The sequence below is a fragment of the Schistocerca gregaria genome, chromosome 2 (genome assembly GCF_023897955.1).
Source record: "Schistocerca gregaria isolate iqSchGreg1 chromosome 2, iqSchGreg1.2, whole genome shotgun sequence".
Classification (NCBI taxonomy): domain Eukaryota; kingdom Metazoa; phylum Arthropoda; class Insecta; order Orthoptera; family Acrididae; genus Schistocerca; species Schistocerca gregaria.
The window spans coordinates 317,479,389-317,501,702 of NC_064921.1; the positions used below are offsets into that span (position 1 = coordinate 317,479,389).

A 22,314-nucleotide genomic window follows, 5' to 3' on the forward strand; every position below is an offset into this window, starting at 1 on the left:
CTAAAGACAGGGGCACTTGCAATGAGTGGCTTCACCAACATTTCACGGTGCTCCAGATGGTCAACAAGCAGGTCTATATGACTCTTTTCTTATCATGTATAACCCCCCTCCCTCCCCCCCACCGCCCTCCAAGAATTGCTTAGGGGTGTGTCAGTTAGTTCCTGTGCAAGAACCAACATTGCTTTCTTTTGATGGGACTTGTTGTTTGCTGTCCTCCTATCATCACAAGTGTACACATGTGATCGCTGTGTGTGTTTATTCTACCAATGTCAAAAACAGCCGCAGCACTCATATTGCACTTGGGCAGTTAAGCTTCACGGACACAGCCATACATGTCCGTTTGTTAAGTCTCAGTAGTCTTCTACAGACACCACTACGGTCTGGCATGCAATCACTCATTTGGTCCCAGGCAAGGACGTGCAACAACATGCTCTTCAGTATTAGGACCCTAGATTGGAAGAGGTTTTGGATCTTACACTGTTGTTCATGGTCTCCCATGCCACAGTCTGCAATTAGAGAATCGGAGGCCTGGAGTGATCTCGCTGTTGTTGACAGTGTGTCAAATGGCATTATTCTCCTGCCACTGGAAAGGTTTACTCCCTGTGGTGGGAGGTCATCCACTTATTGCACCAGGATCTGTGGAATCTCTCAAACAAAACTGTTGGCACGATACCATATGTTTTGGCAGGGCATTGATCATGAGATAGAATGCTTTGTCCCAGCTTGAAGCAAGTGCAGGCAGCACCAAGTATTGTTTTTTCATTCACTGTTCATCTGTGGTGGCAGAGCAACTGTCAAGGCCCTGTCAAAGATGTTCTCCTAGAAGACTTACCTCACACTGTGGTTTCAGACAACGGTCATCAGTTTGTGATTCAATCTTTCAAGGGCTTTTGTACAACCAATGACATTCACTGGGGCATGGTGCCTTCCTTCTGTCTGCAGCTGAATGGCTAGGTGGAACACCCTGTTTGAATTTTTAAAACGTACATACAAAAGTGTATGAAAGGCTTTCCAGCTGAGGAGGCTCTCACATTCTTTTAAGTTCTTACATAATTGTGGCGTAGAGTTCCACTGAGCTCCTGCATAGCTGTCAGCTGCAGACATGTTCAACCTCTTGCTGCTGGGCAGCTGTCCCACTGTGGTGCTGGTTTCATTGACATTTGTTCCTGGCATGCCAATCTGGGCCAAGGGTTTTGGATAACACCCTCCCTGGATTCCAAATGTCCTCTGCACACGGTGTGATCACTGAATCTTCATGGTTTGCACTGATGATAGACTTGTGGCACACCACCAGAACCAACTGCATTGCAGGATGGTCATGCCCCTCCTTGGGCCATGGGCTCAAAACGTCTTTCTTTGTTAGCCCTGACCACTCTTGGGATTGGGCAGGCCTTGTCATGACCATCTACCACAGTTGTTGGTGTTTTGTCAGCACCAGTGGTGGGTCTGCTTCCTGTGACCAGAGATGGTGCCTCCCACTAAGCTAAGCTAAGTCTCCATTGCCATAGCCTCTTCTCCCCAGTCTGCCATCACTGCGGCCTCATCATCCTAACATCCGAATGGCTCCAGCACTCCTATTGCTGGTCGTGTTCACCATTGCCCCTGGGTCCCCAGGCAGTGGGGGTTCCTCTCATGCTAATCCCCTTTGTCCATACACACCTGTCAGTATGGAACTTCTTGTAACTTTCTCTGTATGACTATCTTTTCAGAGATGGTTGTGGGACTTGGCTGTTCAGTAAATAAAGTCAAATCAAACACCTTTCAGCTGTCTAAATTTCCAAACTTTTATTTTATTGGGCTACCAGTTTTGGCAATGTATTATGCCATCACGTACAAATCTACAGATAAGAGTCTTTGAATGCTGGCCCCTATTCTGACTGGAACTGAGGTTGGAATCTTCCTACACATCAGTCATGGGGCATGGAGATGGCATAAATATCACCAAATTTGGCAACCCTATAAAATAACAGTTTTTTTTAGACACTGAAAGTTGTTTGCTTTGACAATCTTGTACCTTTGGTTGCCACTCCCAATGCTACAATAGACACCTCTGCGTCAAAAATTAAAAAAAAAAAAAACCCTCGAATTTTTAAAAATATTTTCATTTTGTAGTGCACATCTTTCTGAAGAGTCTGATGCATAAAACATATGTGTTCGAGGGAATGTAAGACATGTTATTTGGTCATAAGTGTGCCAAAGTGCAGTACCATGCCTCCTCACACAGCATTTTTCTATCGCATGTCACTGTATTTCGCTCTGTGGAATTTAAACATGTATATTTTGTAATGGATGCCTTCAAACCATATTCAGGACAGTGGAAATCAAAATGTCCTGTGGTGCCTCTCCTGCTTACAGTCAGCCGGTTCGACTTCCTGTCCTCCTTTATTTTTATTTTTATTTTTTTTTTTATAAAAAAGAAAGAACTCTTCAGAAAATTTGCACTCTTTATTCCCTATCAGCTAACAACTTCTTGCTTTGTGTGGCATAAAATTAAATATAGGATACATAAACCCAGTCAAAGCACGAGACAAGCAAGAAAATACACATTTCTTCAACCCTTAGCTCCTAGAATTTTTTCCTCTCTAATCTTCCTACAGCTTTACACAGCATGCTCTCCTTTCTGCGAAAGTATCTATTACCTCATCAAATTTCGTCACACATTTTGCTACATGAAAAATTGAAATGTTATCTAATACTGAAAAAGCTGTTAGCACAAATAATACCCAAGACTGGAGGGGCTTCTCGATCTAATTACATCTATTTTGTCACTGTCGGCTAGATAAAATAAAATAGGCCTTTCTAATATTGCAGCAATTTTGTAACACACACCAAATAAATGCACAAACGGCCATTTTTATAACACGATGGAATATAATACACGAAGTACCAATATCTAATGCCTATTAGGCTTACTACAAGCAAAATGCTTTACATTAGGAAATAGTTTCACACTTCATTCATACGCTCCAGTTTCTCAAGCATGAGATCCAAAAGTAGTAGTACAAAATTTTTATAAAAATTTGGATTCGTCATATTGTTTCATAATTTGTGTGATGTCCCCGTTTCTTCTCCTTCCTCCTCCTAACTAACAGTCTTGTTATCGCTAATTCTGTAATTCTGTAACATCATGCACACTATGCACACATTCATCCAGAATAGAAATTAAAGCGGCTGCTAGCTGGGGACTGTACAACTGACCCTTACTAGTATAGCGATGTGGCCAAACATTTTCTGTCAAAATTTCATTTTCTTGGATACACCGAGAAGGTAGTACATAATCTTTCTTACCTGTTATTCATTTATTTCCACTCCTGTAGTCTGAATCTATGGATTTCACTAGTAATTATAACAGTGCTAATCATTCGCAAACCCAATCAACCACACAATCAAGACAGCGGTTGGCTTGGCATTCATCCGTTTGGCCTTAACTCCGCTCAGCTTGTATAGCCTCCTTTTTCTGTAGGAAAGTTTGTTTCTATATGCGACAAGGATTCCCCTGACAGAGACATCATGTACACTATGCACACATTCACAAATCAACATGCATTTCATTCATAAATCATCTTAGAATGTGTTAAAAAAATTTTCGAAAACCAACAGGGACGTGTTTCAAAGTCATTTGAATAATTGATAGACTAACGTGCACTGGACGCTAGATGCTTTGTGAAACAAGGCTTTTTCCCCCTCAAGAATATGAATTTGCACCCTCCCCCCTAGATGTGGGCCTGCTGTGCATGTGCCAATCTGGCAGCGTGGGCGCTCCGGTAAAATTTTCCCAGTAGCATCTAGCTGCTTGCTGCGACTGCTTACAAAGCCAACAGCCACATTTCTGTAGCCAGAAGCAGGAGAAGGTACTACTAAACTGCACATGCGCATGATCCTGCTTGTAACTGCTAAAACAAATCTAATGTAAACAGTTGTGATGTCACACTCATCGGAGGCAATTTGTTGTTACGAAATATTGCATAGTCTTCTTAAAGCCTTTGACATCTTTTGCTGTTGGCAGGCGCTTGTATGAGCACTGTGTTTTGTTGCTGTATACGGTGCATTTCCTTTGCAATTTAAGTTTTATTTTCGTTTTTTTTCTTTATCATGTTTTACTGCTACAATATTATTCTGCAATAGCTGGATACAGTAATATCCCTTGTTAGAGTATCGGTTCTTACCAGTAAAAATTACAAAAATTTAACTGAAAACATAAACAATGAAAAATTCCCGGTTTTTTCTTAGTTTTCTCCCGGATGAAAAAATTCCAAGGTTTCTCCCAGATCTCCTGGGTCATATACACCCTGAAGGAAGACACAAGGAAAGGAAAGGAAGAAAGCAAGGGGAGGTGTACAAGGGTTAGTGGAGACAAGCAAACTTAAGTGAGCAGGCCAGCTTTAAGTATGTAGTAGTGAGGAGTAGAAAGATTGTAGGGGAAGAGGGATGAGGGAGATGGCATGGCAACAGGAGATCGGTTGCAGGACACCTGAGAATAATGCCAATTTAATTTGCTGTTAAGGTGGCCCTATACCAAGTAAATACCGGTAAGTGTAGGGAAGCAGATGCAGGAATCCTTGCACTGCTTCTCTCGATAAGGTCCTGTTAGTGATGGTTTGCCACTGTCATCCTCCAACCTCTTATGAAGTATCAAGTGTGTATCTGTGTCACGCAGATGAGTGTGACAAGTGCTTTTATAGTGTCATGTTGTGATTGTGTTGTTATGGATGAAAGGGAGGGAGAAACTGAAATCCAGTGCCAAAACATAGCCTATTCCCCTCGAACAGCACCAAGGGACTGCCGAGCTTAACATCCCCAGCCATTGTGTGGATCGCCATCAACAGCGTCATATGGCCTCACTTCACAAGACATTATGGAGATGTTTGGAATTTAATCCAGTACATTGATGCAGCCAGGAACTTTATACCATCACCTCTCCTTCCCTTGCTGTCCAAACACCTGCAGTGAAAATTTTCCACCCCAGAGCTTGAACCGCCTTACTCTCAAGTTGGTCACCACTAAAAAGGTATGTGTTAGCAATCTTGGCTAGAGAGACAAGTTTAATTTGATTTATAGGTCTGTAAATATAGTTGTATCTCCTCCCAGTTTGTTCTGTTCCATCCCAGACCCTGCTCTTGTGTTACTGATGCAACATGTTATTAATGAAGTGTGAGCAAGAGAACACAATGAGTTGTAATGTGGTATAAAAATAAATACTCCACAAATCAAATGGTCCATCTTCTGGAGTAAAAAGCCATAGATCAGAGAACAATAAGCTAATGGAAACTGGTGTCCCACTTCATACTATCTCTGTGACTGGAAGATGTTCGTTATATTTTCCACAGCATATTTTCCTCCACTTCTTGCTACTTTTAATCCAATGGTTTACAACCTTCTGGCTCAACAGCAAGGAAACAACATACAGGATTGTCTGAATTGTTTTCTGTGATGGGTATATTCAAGAACTGATTATATAAGAAAATTGTTTTCTTTCTCATGTCTCATCTGCCACAGTGCCTTGAATATCGCCTGCATTTATATCACATGCATTTCCAGGGTGTAGACTGTGAATTCATTTGTTAGGTCAAACAAAACTATGAGTGCTGTCTTTTTAAATTGTTATCATATTATAGTGGTTATCTTTCTTGAGATTTTTTTTCCTGATAGCAGGTTCAATTTGTTCTGAGAAAAGGCTGCCATTTCAGAAAAAATTTAGCTGTGATGTTTTTCCATTGCTACTGTGTAAAAATAGTCAAGTTTTTTCACTAATATATAATAAATTTTGGATAAATTTGTGCTAAATGTTTCTCACTGGATCTAATTAACAAGTCTTAACACTTCCATGGTAATTTTCTCCAATTAGTAAAAAAAAACAGTTAACAATAATTAATTTTTAAAAAAACAACAGCTTCTATGTGGCATCATGGAGCTTTTCCTCTCAACATCTGTGGCCTGTGTGGCATGCGCAACAGCAGCCAATCTATATTTATATCACACATTGGGTTGTCTGTCAGCTGGGATGTTCACTCACACCACAGGAAAAAAAGAACCAAATACACGTGGAAGAAAGAATTAAATGTTAAATAAAGATCCATTAAAACAAACTGTAATCAAATTAAACATTACTTCTGATTGCAGCAGCGACACAAGTACAAATGCTAGTGTCAGCAATTTTGTGACACTAAAATATCTACAATAACTCTGGGGCTCTTAGGAAGCAAAGATGGTGATTTGCTTCAACTTAGGCATAAAATATTTACACTTGTCACATACAGCTAATTGAATGAATCCCAATGGGCTTCTGCCTACAAATGACTAACAAAAAGTTACTCGAAGTGAAGGTGAACAACAGTACTGTGTAATGTTGATTACAGCAAAAAGTATGCCTTAGATGCTTATTTCACCATGAGGAGTTGCCACCTGATGTAAAATAGTGGTGTCACAGCCTCAATGCAAAGGTGGAAATGAGACTAATCCTGAATACCCCTGTGGCCAGCGTGATTCCTTCATGGTCAGCCGCATGAAGATCTTCAAATAGTATAACAGAGTTGACCTATATAGTGTATCATGTGTGCCGACTTATAAAAATTATTGGGGGGAGGGGGGGGGGGGCATAATTGGGCTCTTGCCATGGGAAATTTTGTAAATTTCAGATGAAAAATGGTGAGTCATATGATCAACATTAGAACTCCACAAATTGGACTCTCGATAACTCGACACTCCGGGAACCTCAACAAGGCTGACACATGTTTTGGCTTTGAAAAAAGAAACAAAACATAAACAAGCATGGTATTTTCATAAAAAGCTAATTTAATTTACAGTAATAATCATGCTTATAGACTATTACATAGCAGTGAATATGCAGCCATGAAAAGGCTGAAATTATATTTAAATAGATCCTAAACTATCACTAAAAAATAAAACTTAAAATATTCATGTTGCACAGTAATAGCACTTTGTTTAATAAGTGAAATAGCTAATTTAAGCTTACTTTGAATAAGGTTCAGGATTCATTAAATAAAAACAATATCTCAAAGTTAATGCTTTAATACAGTTAATAAAGTTAATACAGTATGCCTAATACTTTCAGTCAAAAAGTATGTAAATAGCGGGTTTTAATTGGGCCCTACAACCTAAAAATAATTGAGTACTTGAAAATAACTAATACAATACCATAGTAATACAATACTAAAGTAGTACTAATTATTTCGAAACTGAAAATTTAACATTATGTATGTATTTAATTCTCTATTTTATAAAGATCTTTAATATTGCTCTAAATGCCATATTTAGGGCTAGAGTGTCTTTAGAAATGTGCAGATGTTGACTGTCTCACTGGATTACTGAATATGAAGTTGTTGACGACTCATCAGATATCCAATTCATCCACAACATCTTGGTGGGCACGAAGAACAGCCAAGTTGTTCAATCGCTTCTGTCCCATTGTTGATCGGAGATGAGATATGACTTCGGACGTCTAAGGGCACTAAATGACCGTTCTGCTGTTGCTGTTGTGACTGGAACTGGTTGGAGAAGCTTAATGCACTTCACTACTTCACATAAGATATCTCCAACTGTCCAACTGCAGGCTGTTGTGTAATGTACTTTCTTACATCATGCAAGTTTTTCAAGATGAGTTGTTTCTTATTAGCAATATTGGCTAACATATTCAAGTGTAAGCACAGTCTCTCAACGTCTAGGTCATTTTTGAAAAACTCAGTTGATTTTTCCAAATTTTTTTCAACTCTGTTTACCAAACGCAAGCACTCTTGTTCAACTGCAATGACCTGTCTGAGTCCAGATGAAGCAAAGCTGCTCAGTAATGCAAGATTGCACCATTTCACAAACTTCAATGTAAACAGCTTTGTAGCATTCCTTTGGCCTTTGGGGTTTTGAAAGTGTGTGGTGAGCTAGCTTCATTGTTTTCGTACTTCTTTGATATACTTCAATCCCGAGGAAACGAAAGATCATCAACTTGTGAAGGTTTTTCTTTTCAACACAATTCGCAAAAGTGTTCAAAACTATCACGCCTTCCATTCAATATACAAATCAATCCCTCATATATTTTTTCCAGATCAGGAACACTTAGATGAGGGCATTGAATTTTTTCATTGACATCCTCTACTGGGTTAATTGCATGGCAATAAAGATGTAGAAAGAAATAAGTCTTGAATTGTAACACTGACTCAAGGTAGCTTGCACATTTGCAATCTGCCTCTGTTTTGTTCTCTGCAGAAAATGTTTCAAAAAACTCTAAAAGTTCTTCAATAATCTCAAGATACTAGAAGCTCGCATAGTCCATCGAGTCGGGCTAAGGGGTCGTAGACCAGCTTGGTTGTTGGTGCTCTCAGAGCATATGCTTCTGAAAAGCCCCATCCTTTTTCTGGATCCCCTTACAGTGTTTATTAAGTCCTTGGCTAAAGCCATAATTTCCCTCATAGACGTGAGATGGCAGAGACTGTCTACAACTGCCAAGTCTAAACAGCGAGCAGTGCAATGCACATAATGTGCTTTCAGTTGCACATCCGAAACTAACTTTTTTAGTCCTTTCAAGTTACCTCTCATATTCGAGGCACCATAATAGCACTGTCCTCTTAAGTTATCCATAGACAAATCAAGATGAGCAAAAACATCTTTTAAAATACTAAACAGAGTTTGTGATTCAGTGTTGAGGGTCTCGTATAAGCAAATAAAGTCTTTGTTGATGATTGAGGAATCATCGACAGTACGAATACAAAATGACACTTGTTCATGAATCAAAGAATCAATTGTTTTGTCAACCATAATAGAAAAATGTTCAATCTTCTTGACTGAAGCCAATACCTTTCTGAACTCATACTTTCCTACTAGATCAACAATCTCATTTTGAATATCGTGGGACATCCACTTATACCCCAAATGCCCTAACAACTCTGTAAACTCAGGTATGTCATTCTTTTGGAGTTCCAACAATTGCAAAAAAAATTGAGTTTACACCTTCATGCCCTCTAATTGCTAGTCCTTGTTAGCACAGAAATTACATGGTAATAAAAATTGTCTCAAGAGCTAAATGGCCTTTCTTCATATCATCACTATCTAACTGTTGATTCAATTGGGAGGCCAAACTTTGGTTAGTGACTGAATTTAGTTTCAGAACACCGTCTTTATGCATAAATGTATTTTCATGTAGACAGAATTTTTCCAAACCCAACTAAAATGCTGTAGGCACACCAGAGGCAATCTACTGTAAGCTATTTCCACCTGTACAAGCATGTATCCCACTGGCATGTTGCCCACCTTAGTAGTTAGCACTTTTCATTTCTTAAATTTATTTTTTTTTTTTTTTTTTTTTTTTTAACTGAAGTTCACATTGTTCTCATGATCTGAGCAGTCACACCAAAGTTCCACTACCATACAGCATTGTTGTCACTAAAGCAAGGTCAGGGCTTATAGTTACACAGCACTGGAGGAACTCACCAATTTCCAGTCCAGGAAACCTGGTTTCCACACCTGCATCTACATACATACTCCATAAGCCACCATATGGCACATCACTACTAGCCACTCCCTTTCCTGTTCCATTTCCAAATGGAGCACAGGATAAACTACTGTCTATAAGACTCCATATGAACCCTAATTTCTCCTATCTTCTCTTCGTGGTTCTTACGAAAGTTGTAAGTTGGTGACAGTAGAATTCTTTTGAAATCAGCTGAAACTGTTGGTTCTCTAAATTTTCTCAATAGTGTTTCATGAAATAATAATGTCTTTCCTTATGGGATTCTCATTTGAATTCATGAAGCAGCTCTGTAATACTCGTATATTGATCAGATCCACTGGTAACAAATCTAGAAGCAAGCCTCTGAACTGCTTTGATACCTTCCTTTAATTTAAACTGATAGAGATCCTAAAAACTCAACCAGTACTTGAGAATGGGTTTCACTAGTGTTCTACCCAAGGTCTCCTTTGTAGATGAACTATGCTTTCCAGAAGTTGGCCAACAAACTGCAGTTGGCAGTTTGCCTTCCCTACTACTGATTTTGCATGTTCATTCTATCTCATATCACTCTGCAACAGTACTCGTTGAGATTTAATTGATATGACTATGTCAACCAGCACACCAGTAACACAGCATTTGGATGATACAAGTTTATTTGTCCTGCTCATCTGCATCAACTTACATTTTTGTACATTTAGAGCAAGCTGACATTCATCACGCTAAATAGAAACTCTATCTAAGTCATCCTGAATACTCCTATAGCCTCTCAATGACGACACTTTGTTGTATAGTACAGAATCATAGGGGAACAGTTGCAGATTGCTGCTCATTGTGTTCGCCAGATCATTTATGTATATAGAAAACAACAGCAGTCCTACTTCACTTCACTGGGCCACTCCTGATGATACTCTTGACTCTGATTAACATTTGCCATCAAGGACAAAATACTAGGTTCTATTTTTTAAGAAGTCTTCATGCCACTCCTATATCTGGGAATCTATTTTGTAGGCACTGGCTTTTGTTAACAGTCTGCATTTGCCTCTTGCCCTTCATCTATGTTTTGCTGGATACTGATCTTGCTGAGTTTCTTACATGTGATGTTTTCTAAAGTCAGGCTGATCTGTAGACAGAAGATTTTATGCCTCGAGAAAATGTATTATATTTGAACTTCATATTTGCTCAAAAATTCTGCAGCAAATCGGTATTAAGTATATTGGTCAATAATTTTGTGGATCCATTATTTTACCTTTCTTGTATGCAGGAATCACCTGTGCTTTCTCCCAGTTCCTTGAATCTTTGTGCTGCTAAGTAAGGAGGCCAATGCCAAGGAGTACTCTCTGTAAAACAAGCTGAGATTTCCATACAGACATGGTGACTTATCAGTGCCAGAAATGCCTGTTCCAATGTTCTCCATAAGGGAGTCTGAGCAACTGTCAAATTATGCTATGTGAATTACTTTTAAATGTAAAACTTAAAATTTCCAGCTTTCCTTTTGCTGTCTTCTCAGTGACCTAGCACACCCTATTCTACACTGTGACAATCTGTTACATTTTCCATATTGATAAATGTTAATTTTTAAGAATACCTAATACCCATGTAAAATGTTGGTGCTGTTGCTTTGTTATTTACTGAAGAGCATTGTCATTCTTAGACCAAACAATCACTGAGCTATCTGGAGATAATCACGAGCGTAAGAGCTTGCAGTTATATTGGAAAGACAGCTGAAATACTAACTAGAAGTTACAGATGTAATAAAGTTATTACTTTTGGTATAAAATAATGCAAGTAGGTGGAGCTGCAGCCATTTGAAACAAAAATGGTACAAAGATACCCTGACAGGTAAAAAGCTATCCTAATTGCCTGTAATACACTAACCTTTAATTTGTTTTCTTTGCGGTTGACGATAACGGCTGTGATTTGCTGATCCATAAATATGAGAATTGTACCCAGGAGAGCTGGCAAAACTGCTGCAATTGCTGTCCATGGAGGATTATTATTAAATGGGTAAATAAGCCACCCACGGTCAGGTAATGTTGGCTTGAATTCTCTGGGCACCTAAAAAAGATACGAATATAGTTAAAAGTGGAGCTAGACAACACAAACAGGATATGTAAGTGGCAGACGTTGTTTGTCACTAAGTTCAATACAATGTTTAAGTAATGGTTGAAACAAATAAAGAAAATTAAAAATTTGAAAAATGAAGTCTGTGTAAATAATTTTTTTTCCAATCCGTATCTGACAGCATAAACTTTAATATAGTTCACTTACACATCTGTCTGAATGTACATGCTGTTAAAAGCCAGTAAAGTTTGGTGGTGGTGGTGGTTGGCGGGGGGGGGGGGGGGGGGGGGGGGGTGTTTCAGTTGTGGCGCTACAGCAATATTTGAGAGATCTGAGCCTCTGGATCACCATAATGCTGAAGAACAGTAGGACCTCTATTATTGAGGAAACTAGATATTACCTGTATTGAACAGTATGAGTTATTAACTTATAGATGATGCTGTAATTATGTGTACATATGTGAGTTAGCATTACTGTCTAGTGTGTAAAAATTTCTTTCTTTCTGTCTTTTCTTTTCTCCTCTCTCCATACTCAGAGTTCAATTTATATCAAGTCCAACCCCGGTAGCTGAATAGTCATCACGACAGAATGTTAATCCTAAGGGCCCAGCTTCGAATCCTGGCTGGGTCAGAGATTTTCTCCACTCAGAGACTGGGTGTTGTGTTGTCCTAATCATCATCATTTCATCGCCATCGATGTGCAAGTTGTTGAAGTGGCATTAAATCGAAAGACTTGCACCCGCTGAACGGTCTACCTGGCTGGAGGCCCTAGTCCTATGACATTTATTTATTTAATTTATATCAACACTGTAGTCATCTCAGAAATAGTAATGAAGCAGTTTTGGAAAGTTTTATAGTTCAATTAATGACACCAATAGTAAACAAAGATGGTTTAAGGGAATGATGAAGACCATTATCAAGATTATGAGGCCAGGACTTGAATTTGTCTTCATCAGCATACAAGTCCAACATCTGAACCCCAGCATTACCTCTTACAGTCTGTAAACGCTATTACATATTGAGACTTTTGTCAACTTTAGAAGCAAAAGAAAACATCACACAAGAAAACCAATTCCTAGAAATGGTAAGAGGAATATGGTTCTGCAGAAACAATTGAGCAATTTCACCAAAACTTTTTAAATCTCTTTTAAGAATAATGAAAGAAAATATCGAGAAGGTTCACAGAATATCTTGGATACGATTCTGCAAGCAAACTCGTGGAAAAAATCATAGAGTATTATCAAAAAGAAAGATGACAAGGATGAATTTGTTGAAAGGAGAGAATGTCAGTTTATGGGCTGATGAGTGTCCATCTTTTGCCCTAGTGTGAAAAGTTCCGGCAGAGAAAATTCTTTTGGTTGCAAATACTAACACAATTTTGGAAGTAGAGTAAAGTTGAGGGTAATGGGCCATGGAGGTTAACTGAACCACTCAATGAAACATCAAAAACCAGTTAATGACAATGGTTCAGTTAATTCCAAAGCATGAGTTGGCTAACCTGCTGTTGGGATTAAGTAGATCACTTGCAACTGAGTTACATTTTGATGTATTTTTTTTACCATTTAAATTTGGCTCTATATTATTTTTCAGACATTCATTACTCATCACTCAATACAATTACCTATTCATGAAAAAGATAAAGATTTTTCCACAATCATCTTGTAGATGTCTCTCAAAGGAGTTGGGCATTGTGATCATTACTTAACAGTATATTTATGAAGTCTGTTGCTAATAACCCACTTCAGTTCAAAAGAAACAATGATGTACATAATTACAATACCAAACAAAAAAATTATGTTCATTAATCCACATTAAGGTTGTCTTTAACACAAAAAGGGGTGCAAATGCTGCAACAAAAATTTTGGATCACTTACACAGTGGTATAAAATGTCTGACAGACAACAGGAACAATCTGAAAACAATTGAAAAAGTTTCTCCTTGACACTCATTCTACAGTAATAATAGATTATGGATAGGAATTACTAACTGACATCTGTACATATAATTTTTAAAGCCTGTAACTGTTATTCATGTAGCCAGATTTAGAAATCAATTGGTGATATGATGTGTTGATACTGCCATTGGTACTCAAATGCCATCATTCTATGCCAACTTATTTATGGGTAATCTGGACGAATCCTTCCTATGTAGTCAACACCTCAAATCTCGTGTCTGGTTCAGACTGACTGGTGGCATGGCACCATGGACAGGACAACCTTTGCTCTTTCCTCCTAACTTCAACATCCATTCCGAAATCTACTTCACTCGGTTCTTCTCAACTCAACAAGCCACCTTCCTAGATGTTGATCTCAACCTCTCAGATGGCTCCATAAATATGTATGTCAATGACAAGCACACAAACACCAACCGTACCTCCACTTTAAATAGCTGTGACTTGTTCCATGTCAAAAAGTCTCTTCCTTACAGCCTTGCCATCCATAGATACTGAACCTGCAGTGGAAAGTAGGTGTTGGCAAAATATATTGATAACCTTACAAGGGCTGTTAGTGACAGACAGTATTATATCCAGTTCATCCACAAACAAATATTCTGTGACATCTGATTTCTGACATCAGTAAACCTGTTATCCAGCCACTGACCAGCACTCCTATGATTGCTCAGTATCACCCTGGCCTTTAAAAGATCAACCACCTTCTTCAGCAGAGCATCAACTACCTCTCTTTGTGCCCTGAGATGAGAGATATCCTACCAAAAACCCTACCCACATCCCTCAAAGTAGTGTTCCACCATCTACCCAACCTACAGAATATCCTCATCCATCCGTATTTCAGTCCTGTTCCCAATCCTGCACCCCATGGATCATTCGCTTGTGGTCACCCCAGATGCAAGACCTGTCCCATACACTAACACACCACCTCCTACTACTGTTTGGTCATAGACATTTCCTACCTAATAAAAGGCAGGGACATGTGTGAAAACAGCTACATTGTATATCAGCTATGCTGCAATTACCGTACAGTATTCTATGTGGACATGACAAGTAACCAACCATATACTTGCATGAATGGCCACTGCCACTCTGGTAAACCATAAACTTTACTTCACTACATGGGCTATTGGACACTCCCATCCAGCATAAGTTTCTCTGAATTACACAGATAGGAACTGTCTCTATAACTACCCTGTGCCCTCACAGTCCTCCTGGCCTAAATACCCACTAACCTATTCCCAATGTGTCATCTTACACTTTCCTCCACTCTTCTGTCCACACCACTTGTTTTCTCTCCTGAGCATGCACTGTGCTTCAGCCACCACTCTTGCCTGCCCCCCCCCCCCCCAACCCCCTGCAGGCATATTCCCATCCTCCCCCCCCCCCCTCTCCCCCCCCCCTCAGCTCACTGTATACCTTTTATCTTGTTGTGCAGCTGTGGAGTTATTTGTCCAAAGACTTGCCTCTTTCCCACCACCCCTTCCTTCTATCCTTCTATACCCCCTTCCCTCCTCCATCATATCAGGCAACTGCTTTCAATAATCGAGTATAAATAATCAGTTTTGCAATGGCCACAGAAGTGTATGTTTGGGTGTCTGTGTGCTTGTGTGCATGACTGTGTTTACTTTAGTTAAAGAAAGCTAGTGTGAATGCTGTTTCCTGTACTGTTTCTGTGTCGATGCGTCAATCTGCTATAGTTGAGTGATTGACTTTTCTTTCTTTTACACACTGCTCCAGCCAGGAATTTCCATTATTGTTAACCAAGTAAGTAAAAAAATAAAAAAGTGAAAATACAAAAATAAAAAAGTGAAAACTTGCTCATTTAGTCTAACTTTGCCCTAGTGTCTAAAGATTTAGTACACCACACTAAATGTAGATACTGCAAGGCAAAAATCACCTTTTCTCCATAAACTAGTTTTTGAGACATTTTGCTTGACGCTTTCGAGGTCTTGTACACTAAAGAGATGTAATGGATATACCAGGAATGTAGTGCTTCTGTTCATACACTCTGCAGATTATACATCCACAATGAGCAAGTTCATTAATGAATGAGTTTACTCACTTGATTTTATCATTATTTAAGTTTACTAGGATATAATAGGATAAACAGCCGGTTTTCTTTTCCTTACGCAACACTATCTTGGTCAGAATAAAATGACTTTTCTATCAGGAAGTTTTCCAATTCAGCTTTGAAAATTTGTGGCTTTTCATTCACTATCAAAGCCAACTATTCCAAGAAAACACAATCAGCTCTGTCTTTATTATGATTTCTCTATGATCAATGCATATAATTATGCAGCTCTGAATGCTCCAAATTTCTTCTGACTAATGGATATTTGTGATGTAGGTAGCAATAAAGTCTAAGGCATATACTCAAAGAAATAAAAACAGTGAGATGAATGAAATTAAGTTCCCAGAAAATATCTATGGCAGAAATTATGGCACACTGAAATCATTTTAATCATTTTTTCCTTAAGATAGCAGAAAATAAAGAACCTACTAATAAAGAACCAAATACAGGCACAATGGATTTTTTTTCATAAGCTATTTACATCACTCACAAACAGTTTAAAAATACAACCTCCAAAGACATTACAAAAATGATTATGTCCCTAAGAAGTTGTAATTCTTCTGACTATGATAGTGTTTGTAGTAGAGTATTAAAATTTTCTGACGTCTTGATAGGACTCTCCTCCAGTTATCTTTGCAATCATTTAGTGACTTTAGGCACATTTCCTGACATCCTTAGTTAGTTACCTAGTTTGTTAGTTTAGTTACTTAGTTAGTTATGTGTTCCACTGATCAACCTCATGGTAACTGTAATGATGTGGAACATGTCAAGTGCATAAGAAATGCACGCATGAGTCAAGGTTTTTTTAACTTAAAAAATTTATTACCTATCCCATTCCATTAAATGCCACAATATGCATACATTGTACCTATAGATTTATTTATTTCTATTCAAGAATACATCTGTGTTATAGAAGGAGTTGTCAAGTAGATATGATTTCAATTTATTTTTAAAACTATTACTGCTCTCTGTCAGACATTTTATTTCCTCTGGTAATTTATTGAAAATTCTTACAGCAGCATATTTTACCCCTTTCTGTGCCAAAGATAGGTTAATTAGAGGACAGTGTAAGTCTTTCTTTCTTGTGGTATTATAATCACGAATGTCACTGTTGTTTGAAACTGGTCCATGTTGTTTGGAACAAATTTTATTACTGAGTAAATGTACTGTGAGGCTGTTGTAAGAATTCCTAACCTTTTAAACAGGTGCCTACAAGATGTGAGACTATGAGCCCCACAGAGAGTGGGATAAGGATATCATGTAGAACAAAGCGGGAATTACATCAAAATGTTAGGAGTAGTCACAATCAAGCTACAGTAGCCCATTACAAACTGTATTGTAAGGTGCTTAAAAATGTTATTAGCAAGACAAAAAGTATGTGGTATGCAAATAGAATAGCTAATTCACAGGATAAAATTAAAGCTATATGGTCAGTTGTGAAGGAAGTGCCTGGTCAGCAGCCCAAGGTTGATGATATAAAGTCAGTTCACAGTAATAATATTTCTGTTACTGATAAATCAGATATATGTACAGTATTTAACAACCATTTTCAGAGCATTGCTGGTGAATTAAATTAAAGTTTAGTTTCTACATGAAATCATATAAATTTCTTAGCAAATGCCTTTCCGAGATTGACGTCTGAAATACTCCTCTGTGATACAGACAAGAGGGAGATTGAGTCAATAATTAAATCACTGAAGACTAAGGACTCTCATGGTTATGATGGAGTGTCTAGTAGAATATTAAAGTACTGTGCTGCACATGTTAGCCCTGTATTTAGCAATATTTGTAATTTTTCCTTTAGGAATGGTCAGTTTCCTGAGTGATTAAAGTACTCAGTAGTAAAGCCGCTTTATAAAAAGGGAGAAAGGGATAATGTAGATAATTTTAGACCTATTTCTATGCCATCTGTGTTTGCAAAAGTTATCGAAAAGGCTGTGTATGTAAGGTTAATTGATCATTTTATATCACACAATTTTTTATCACATGTACAATTCAGCTTTAGAAGTCGTTTGACAACTGAAAATGCTATATTCTCTTTTCTATGTGAGGTACTGGATGGGCTAAACAAAAAGTTTCGAACGCTTGGCGTATTTTTTGATTTAACAAAGGCATTTGACTGTGTTGATCTCACAATATTGCTCCAGCAGTTGGACCATTACAGAATAAGGGGAGTAACTCACAATTGGTTCACCTCTTACTTAAGCAACAGGCAGCAAAAGGTCATTGTTCACAATGTTGATAACGGCTGTGATGTGGGATCTGAGTGGGGGACTGTCAAGTGGGGGGTGCCCCAGGGATCAGTGTTGGGGTCGCTCCTGTTCCTTATTTATATAAATGATATGCCCTCTAGTATTATGGGTAACTCTAAAATATTTCTGTTTGCTGATGACACTAGCTTGGTAGTAAAGGATGTTGTGTGCAAGATTGACTCGGTTTCAAGTAATGCAGTACATGACCTCAGTTCATGGCTTGTAGAAAATAAACTAACGTTAAATCACAGTAAGACTCAGTTTTTACACTTTATAACACAATTCAACAAAGCCTGACGTTTTAATCTCACAGAACAGGCATATGATTAGTGAAACTGAACAGTTCAAATTCCTAGGTGTTCAGATAGATAGTAAGCTGTCATGGAAAGCCCACATTCAGGATCTTGTTCAAAGACTTAATACTGCAATTTTCACTATTCAAATGGTATTGAAAGTGAGTGATACATCGACACATAAATTAGTCTACTTTGCTTTTCATTCACTTTATGTCATATGGTATTATGTTTTGGGTAACTCTTCCCATTCTAGAAGGATATTTTTGGCTCAGAAACGGGCAGTTCGGGCAATAAGTGGTGTGAGTTCACGAACCTCTTGTCGACCTCTGTTCACAAGGCTGAGTATTTTGACATTGGCCTCTCAAAATGTATATTCCTTATTGTCGTTTCTTGTTACCAATATTAGCTTATTTCCAACAATAAGCAGCTTTCACTCGGTTAATACTCGGCAGATATCAAACCTCCATTTGGATCGGACTTCCTTAACTCTTGTGCAAAAAGTGCGCAGTATAATGCTGCATCAAATTTTCAATAAGCTGCCACTCGAATTCAAAAAACTTAGCAGTAATCTACTTGCTTTCAAATCAAAACTGAAGAGTTTGCTCATGGGTCACTCCTTCTATTCTGTCGAAGAGTTCCTTGAAAAATTTAGCTGACTCTCATTGTATTGCTGATAGCATTTGCTGAAACTTATGGACTGATTTTCTTTCAGGTTCATGAACATTTATTTTTATTTGTTATTACTTTTATGTTGTAAGTTCATGTACTGACACGTTCCATGACCTTGGAGATTTGCTCCTCTATTTGGTCCTACGGAACTTGACATATAAATAAATAAATAAACATAACTCTAGCTACTTTCTTTTGAGCTGGGAATACTTTTTGTCTAAGTGTTGAGTTACCCCACAAAATTATTCTGTATGACATCAGAGTGTGAATGTATGTAAAGTACGTTAGCTTGTTAATTTCTATGTCCACAAAATTCGCAATTATTCTTATTGTAGAAGTTGCTGAACCTAGTCACTTTAGGAGGTCCAAAATATGAATTTTCCAATTAAGATTCTCATCTATATGTACATACACTTAGTGTGCTCTACTCTGGCTACTGGCTTCTGTTGATGTATATATTTATTGAAGAAACTGTACTTCTTGCAGTAGAAAATTGGATGTATTGTGTTTTTTCAAAGTTCAGAGCAAGCCCGTTCGCAGAAAACCAGTCAATAATTTTTCCAAAAACATTATTTGTACAATTTTCTACTGGAGTTTCTTTTACTGGGTTATGATTATATCTCGTAAATGACTTACAATATCAAAAACATAATGGAATTAAAAATTTTAGGGCATGGAATTCTGCATCTGCATATTTTCTGGACCACCCGTTTCTATACTAGTGCTCTTCAAAATAGGACCAATTTTAAATGATCATGAAAAATTTTTGTTTTAACCTCTGTTTTTTGGTAATATCATTGAAACTAACCCATCTATCAATAAAGTGGTTCATACAAATGATATAGAGGAATAAATTCTGCATTTGATGAGACCAAAAGTGAAATGGACCGCCTGTTTCTGTGTGTATAATTTTGTACTTTCATTGCTATGCATGTAAGGTACTTCACATTTACAAATCTAGGTCTCTAGATCAGTTTTATGCAGAGATCTCAAACATAACATTATAATGAGAAAAGAGTGAAAAAAATTAAAAAACTGTTCAATGTCAGTGGTAAATTCTGATACAAGAAATTTGAGGTCAACTTCGGAAATCCCTTATTAAACGGCAAAGCCTTTTTGCTCCTTGTTACTCTGTCTATGTGTATATGTTCTGCCTGGCAAGCCAGTGTAATAATGACAAAAGTGTATCTTTTATAATTCCTAAGGTAATAGTCCAGAAAGTTACCTTCAAAAAATCAGAACCCTACATTTGACCAAATTTGGAGGCAAATATATTTATATAGGTCACCTCTGATTTTAATTTAAAATGCACCATTTGGAACAACAGCTTTTGCTTTACTAGAATATTGTGCATAATGTTAGTGTGCAGTTACCAGGTGGCGGCAAATCCTCAATGCTCGCCCTAGTTGGTCAAACCTTTGACAACATCAAGTTTGTCCAAAAGAAAAGACTGACGAGTACCGGTATACAAAGATTTAAATCTAAGGTGATCATTGATGGGGAGGATGTACCAGTAAACCCTGAAACCATATTCCACCAGGTAACACTTCTCAAGAAATCTGACGAACAGCTTAAAGAATTCTTCCGATATGAGCTGGCACCCTATCCTCTCTATCTGTTCGATGCATCTGGAATGAGAAAGACTCTCAAGTCAGTGTTATATGACTTGTTCACACCACTGAATGATGTAAACCTGGAAGAAGCAGCATTTGTCATCAATGGTGGATTTCTTCTCCACTGTGTTGTATGGAAGAATGATGAAACATTCCAGTTAATGCTAACCAAATATGTAGAATATTTAAAAAGACACTACAGCAGAAGTGCAACAAGGTGGTGTTCGACTGGCTACCTAGAAGACCAGCCCACCAAGAGCATCAAATATGCTGAGTGCCTCCATCAAAACAAAAGACACACTACACCTGAGGTCATCTTTACTGAGTTAATGATAGTGACTAAGACTCGGGAGCAATTCCTTTCCAATGATAGAATTAAAACACGTCTCATTAGCTCGCTTATTTTGAGGCTTGAAGATGAAGGCTTCTCAGTAAAGCAAGGTAATAAAGATGCAGATCACCTAATTGTTGCCACAGTGCTTGAAGTATCACAGGAACATGAGAAGGTTGTGGTTGTTGATGAGAATATGGACCTTCTCATCATGCTCAATGCCCTAGCCACACCATCAGCAAATATGTATTTCTTGAAACCTGGAAGAGGAAAGACCTCATCAAAAGTATTTGGTTCCAGCAGTTTCAAACTGGCAAACAACATCAGAAGGCCACTCATATTTCTCCATGCCATAAGTGAATGTGACAACTTCAGCACTCTTTGGTCAGGGCAAGAAGAAAGTGGTCCATTTACTGGTCAAAACTGAATGTCTTCTGGAAGATGTCAAACCTTTCTTAGAGCATGACACTCGAGCTGAAGCTATTGTCGAAGCTGGCCTCCGATTTTTAACAACCCCCTACAGAGGTATGGCAGGAGACACTTTAGACAAATTGCGATTTGATCTGTTTTCCAAAGTGATTGTGAAATCCAGATTCACCCTAGCGTCCCTACCACAAACGTCGGAAGCAGCTCGCCAGCGTTGCTTGAGGACCTACTTACAAGTACAAATGTGGATAGGACACCAGACAGATCCACTCCTCTGGGAATGGCAGGCTTCAGAGCTTGGTCTTGGCCCCGTTCCTACCTCCAAAGAACCAGCTCCACAGTCTGTTCTCTCAACAATTTCCTGCACATGCAACAAAGGCTGTGCAGGTAGTTGTGGGTGTCAGAAGGTTGGTATTAAGTGCTCATTAATCTGTGTCAACTGCAAGAGGAAATCATGCACTAACTCCCTCCAAACAGATGAAACTGACGAACTAGATGATGATGAAGACCTGGACTGTATATACGAGATGATGAAAATTACCGACTTTGAAGAACTGAGTGGTGCAATGACATTCAAATGTTGACATATGTGAAATTTGTGTACATACCTACTTTCACCCTTTTCATCTCATACATTTATGTAAAATTTTGTAATTACAAAATATAATAACCACTACTTAATTTCAAGGAGTGTCTCTCTCTTCCTGCCTCCTTCATATCAGTTGAATGGGTATCACTACATTATACTGAGGGTTAAGAACAGAGACCACATATCAGACAAAGGACAAATTTTACAGGAGAGCTAAAAACATAACTTTATAATAAAAAATTTGATTGCTTTGATTTTTTTATTTAGAGCATAATCATTTATTGCTCTTAGGTTGTGCATTGTATTTTTTATATTATTTTGTTATAACATATATTTTTTTCACTTACAAGTTTTTTTGAGCCAGTACTTTTTCTGACATCTGCCACATACGAGGTCTCAGTTCTTAACCCTCGATATATGAAAAACTTTTTTTAATATTATTTTTCAAATTTTACAAAATTTTAATATTTTATTCTATTACTATATTAAATAAGTTCAAGACAATGGGTTGCTATAGTTCTGTGTTTAAAAGAGTGTACATAAGAATTACTGAAGAACTACATTTGAAATTGTCTTCATTGATTATGAGAAATGGTCCA

General features: G+C 38.0%; 1 protein-coding gene across 23 annotated transcripts in view; it reads right to left on the bottom strand.

The window, feature by feature from the left end:
* Positions 1-22,314, bottom strand: part of LOC126336946 (sodium bicarbonate cotransporter 3) — a 1,595,930-nt gene that overhangs the window by 99,985 nt on the left and 1,473,631 nt on the right. For all 23 annotated transcript variants that reach the window (XM_050001142.1, XM_050001133.1, XM_050001132.1 and 20 more), the window contains one exon: positions 11,333-11,512. In XM_050001142.1, the coding sequence (XP_049857099.1) occupies positions 11,333-11,512 (180 nt within the window). The remainder of the gene's footprint in view (positions 1-11,332; positions 11,513-22,314) is intronic.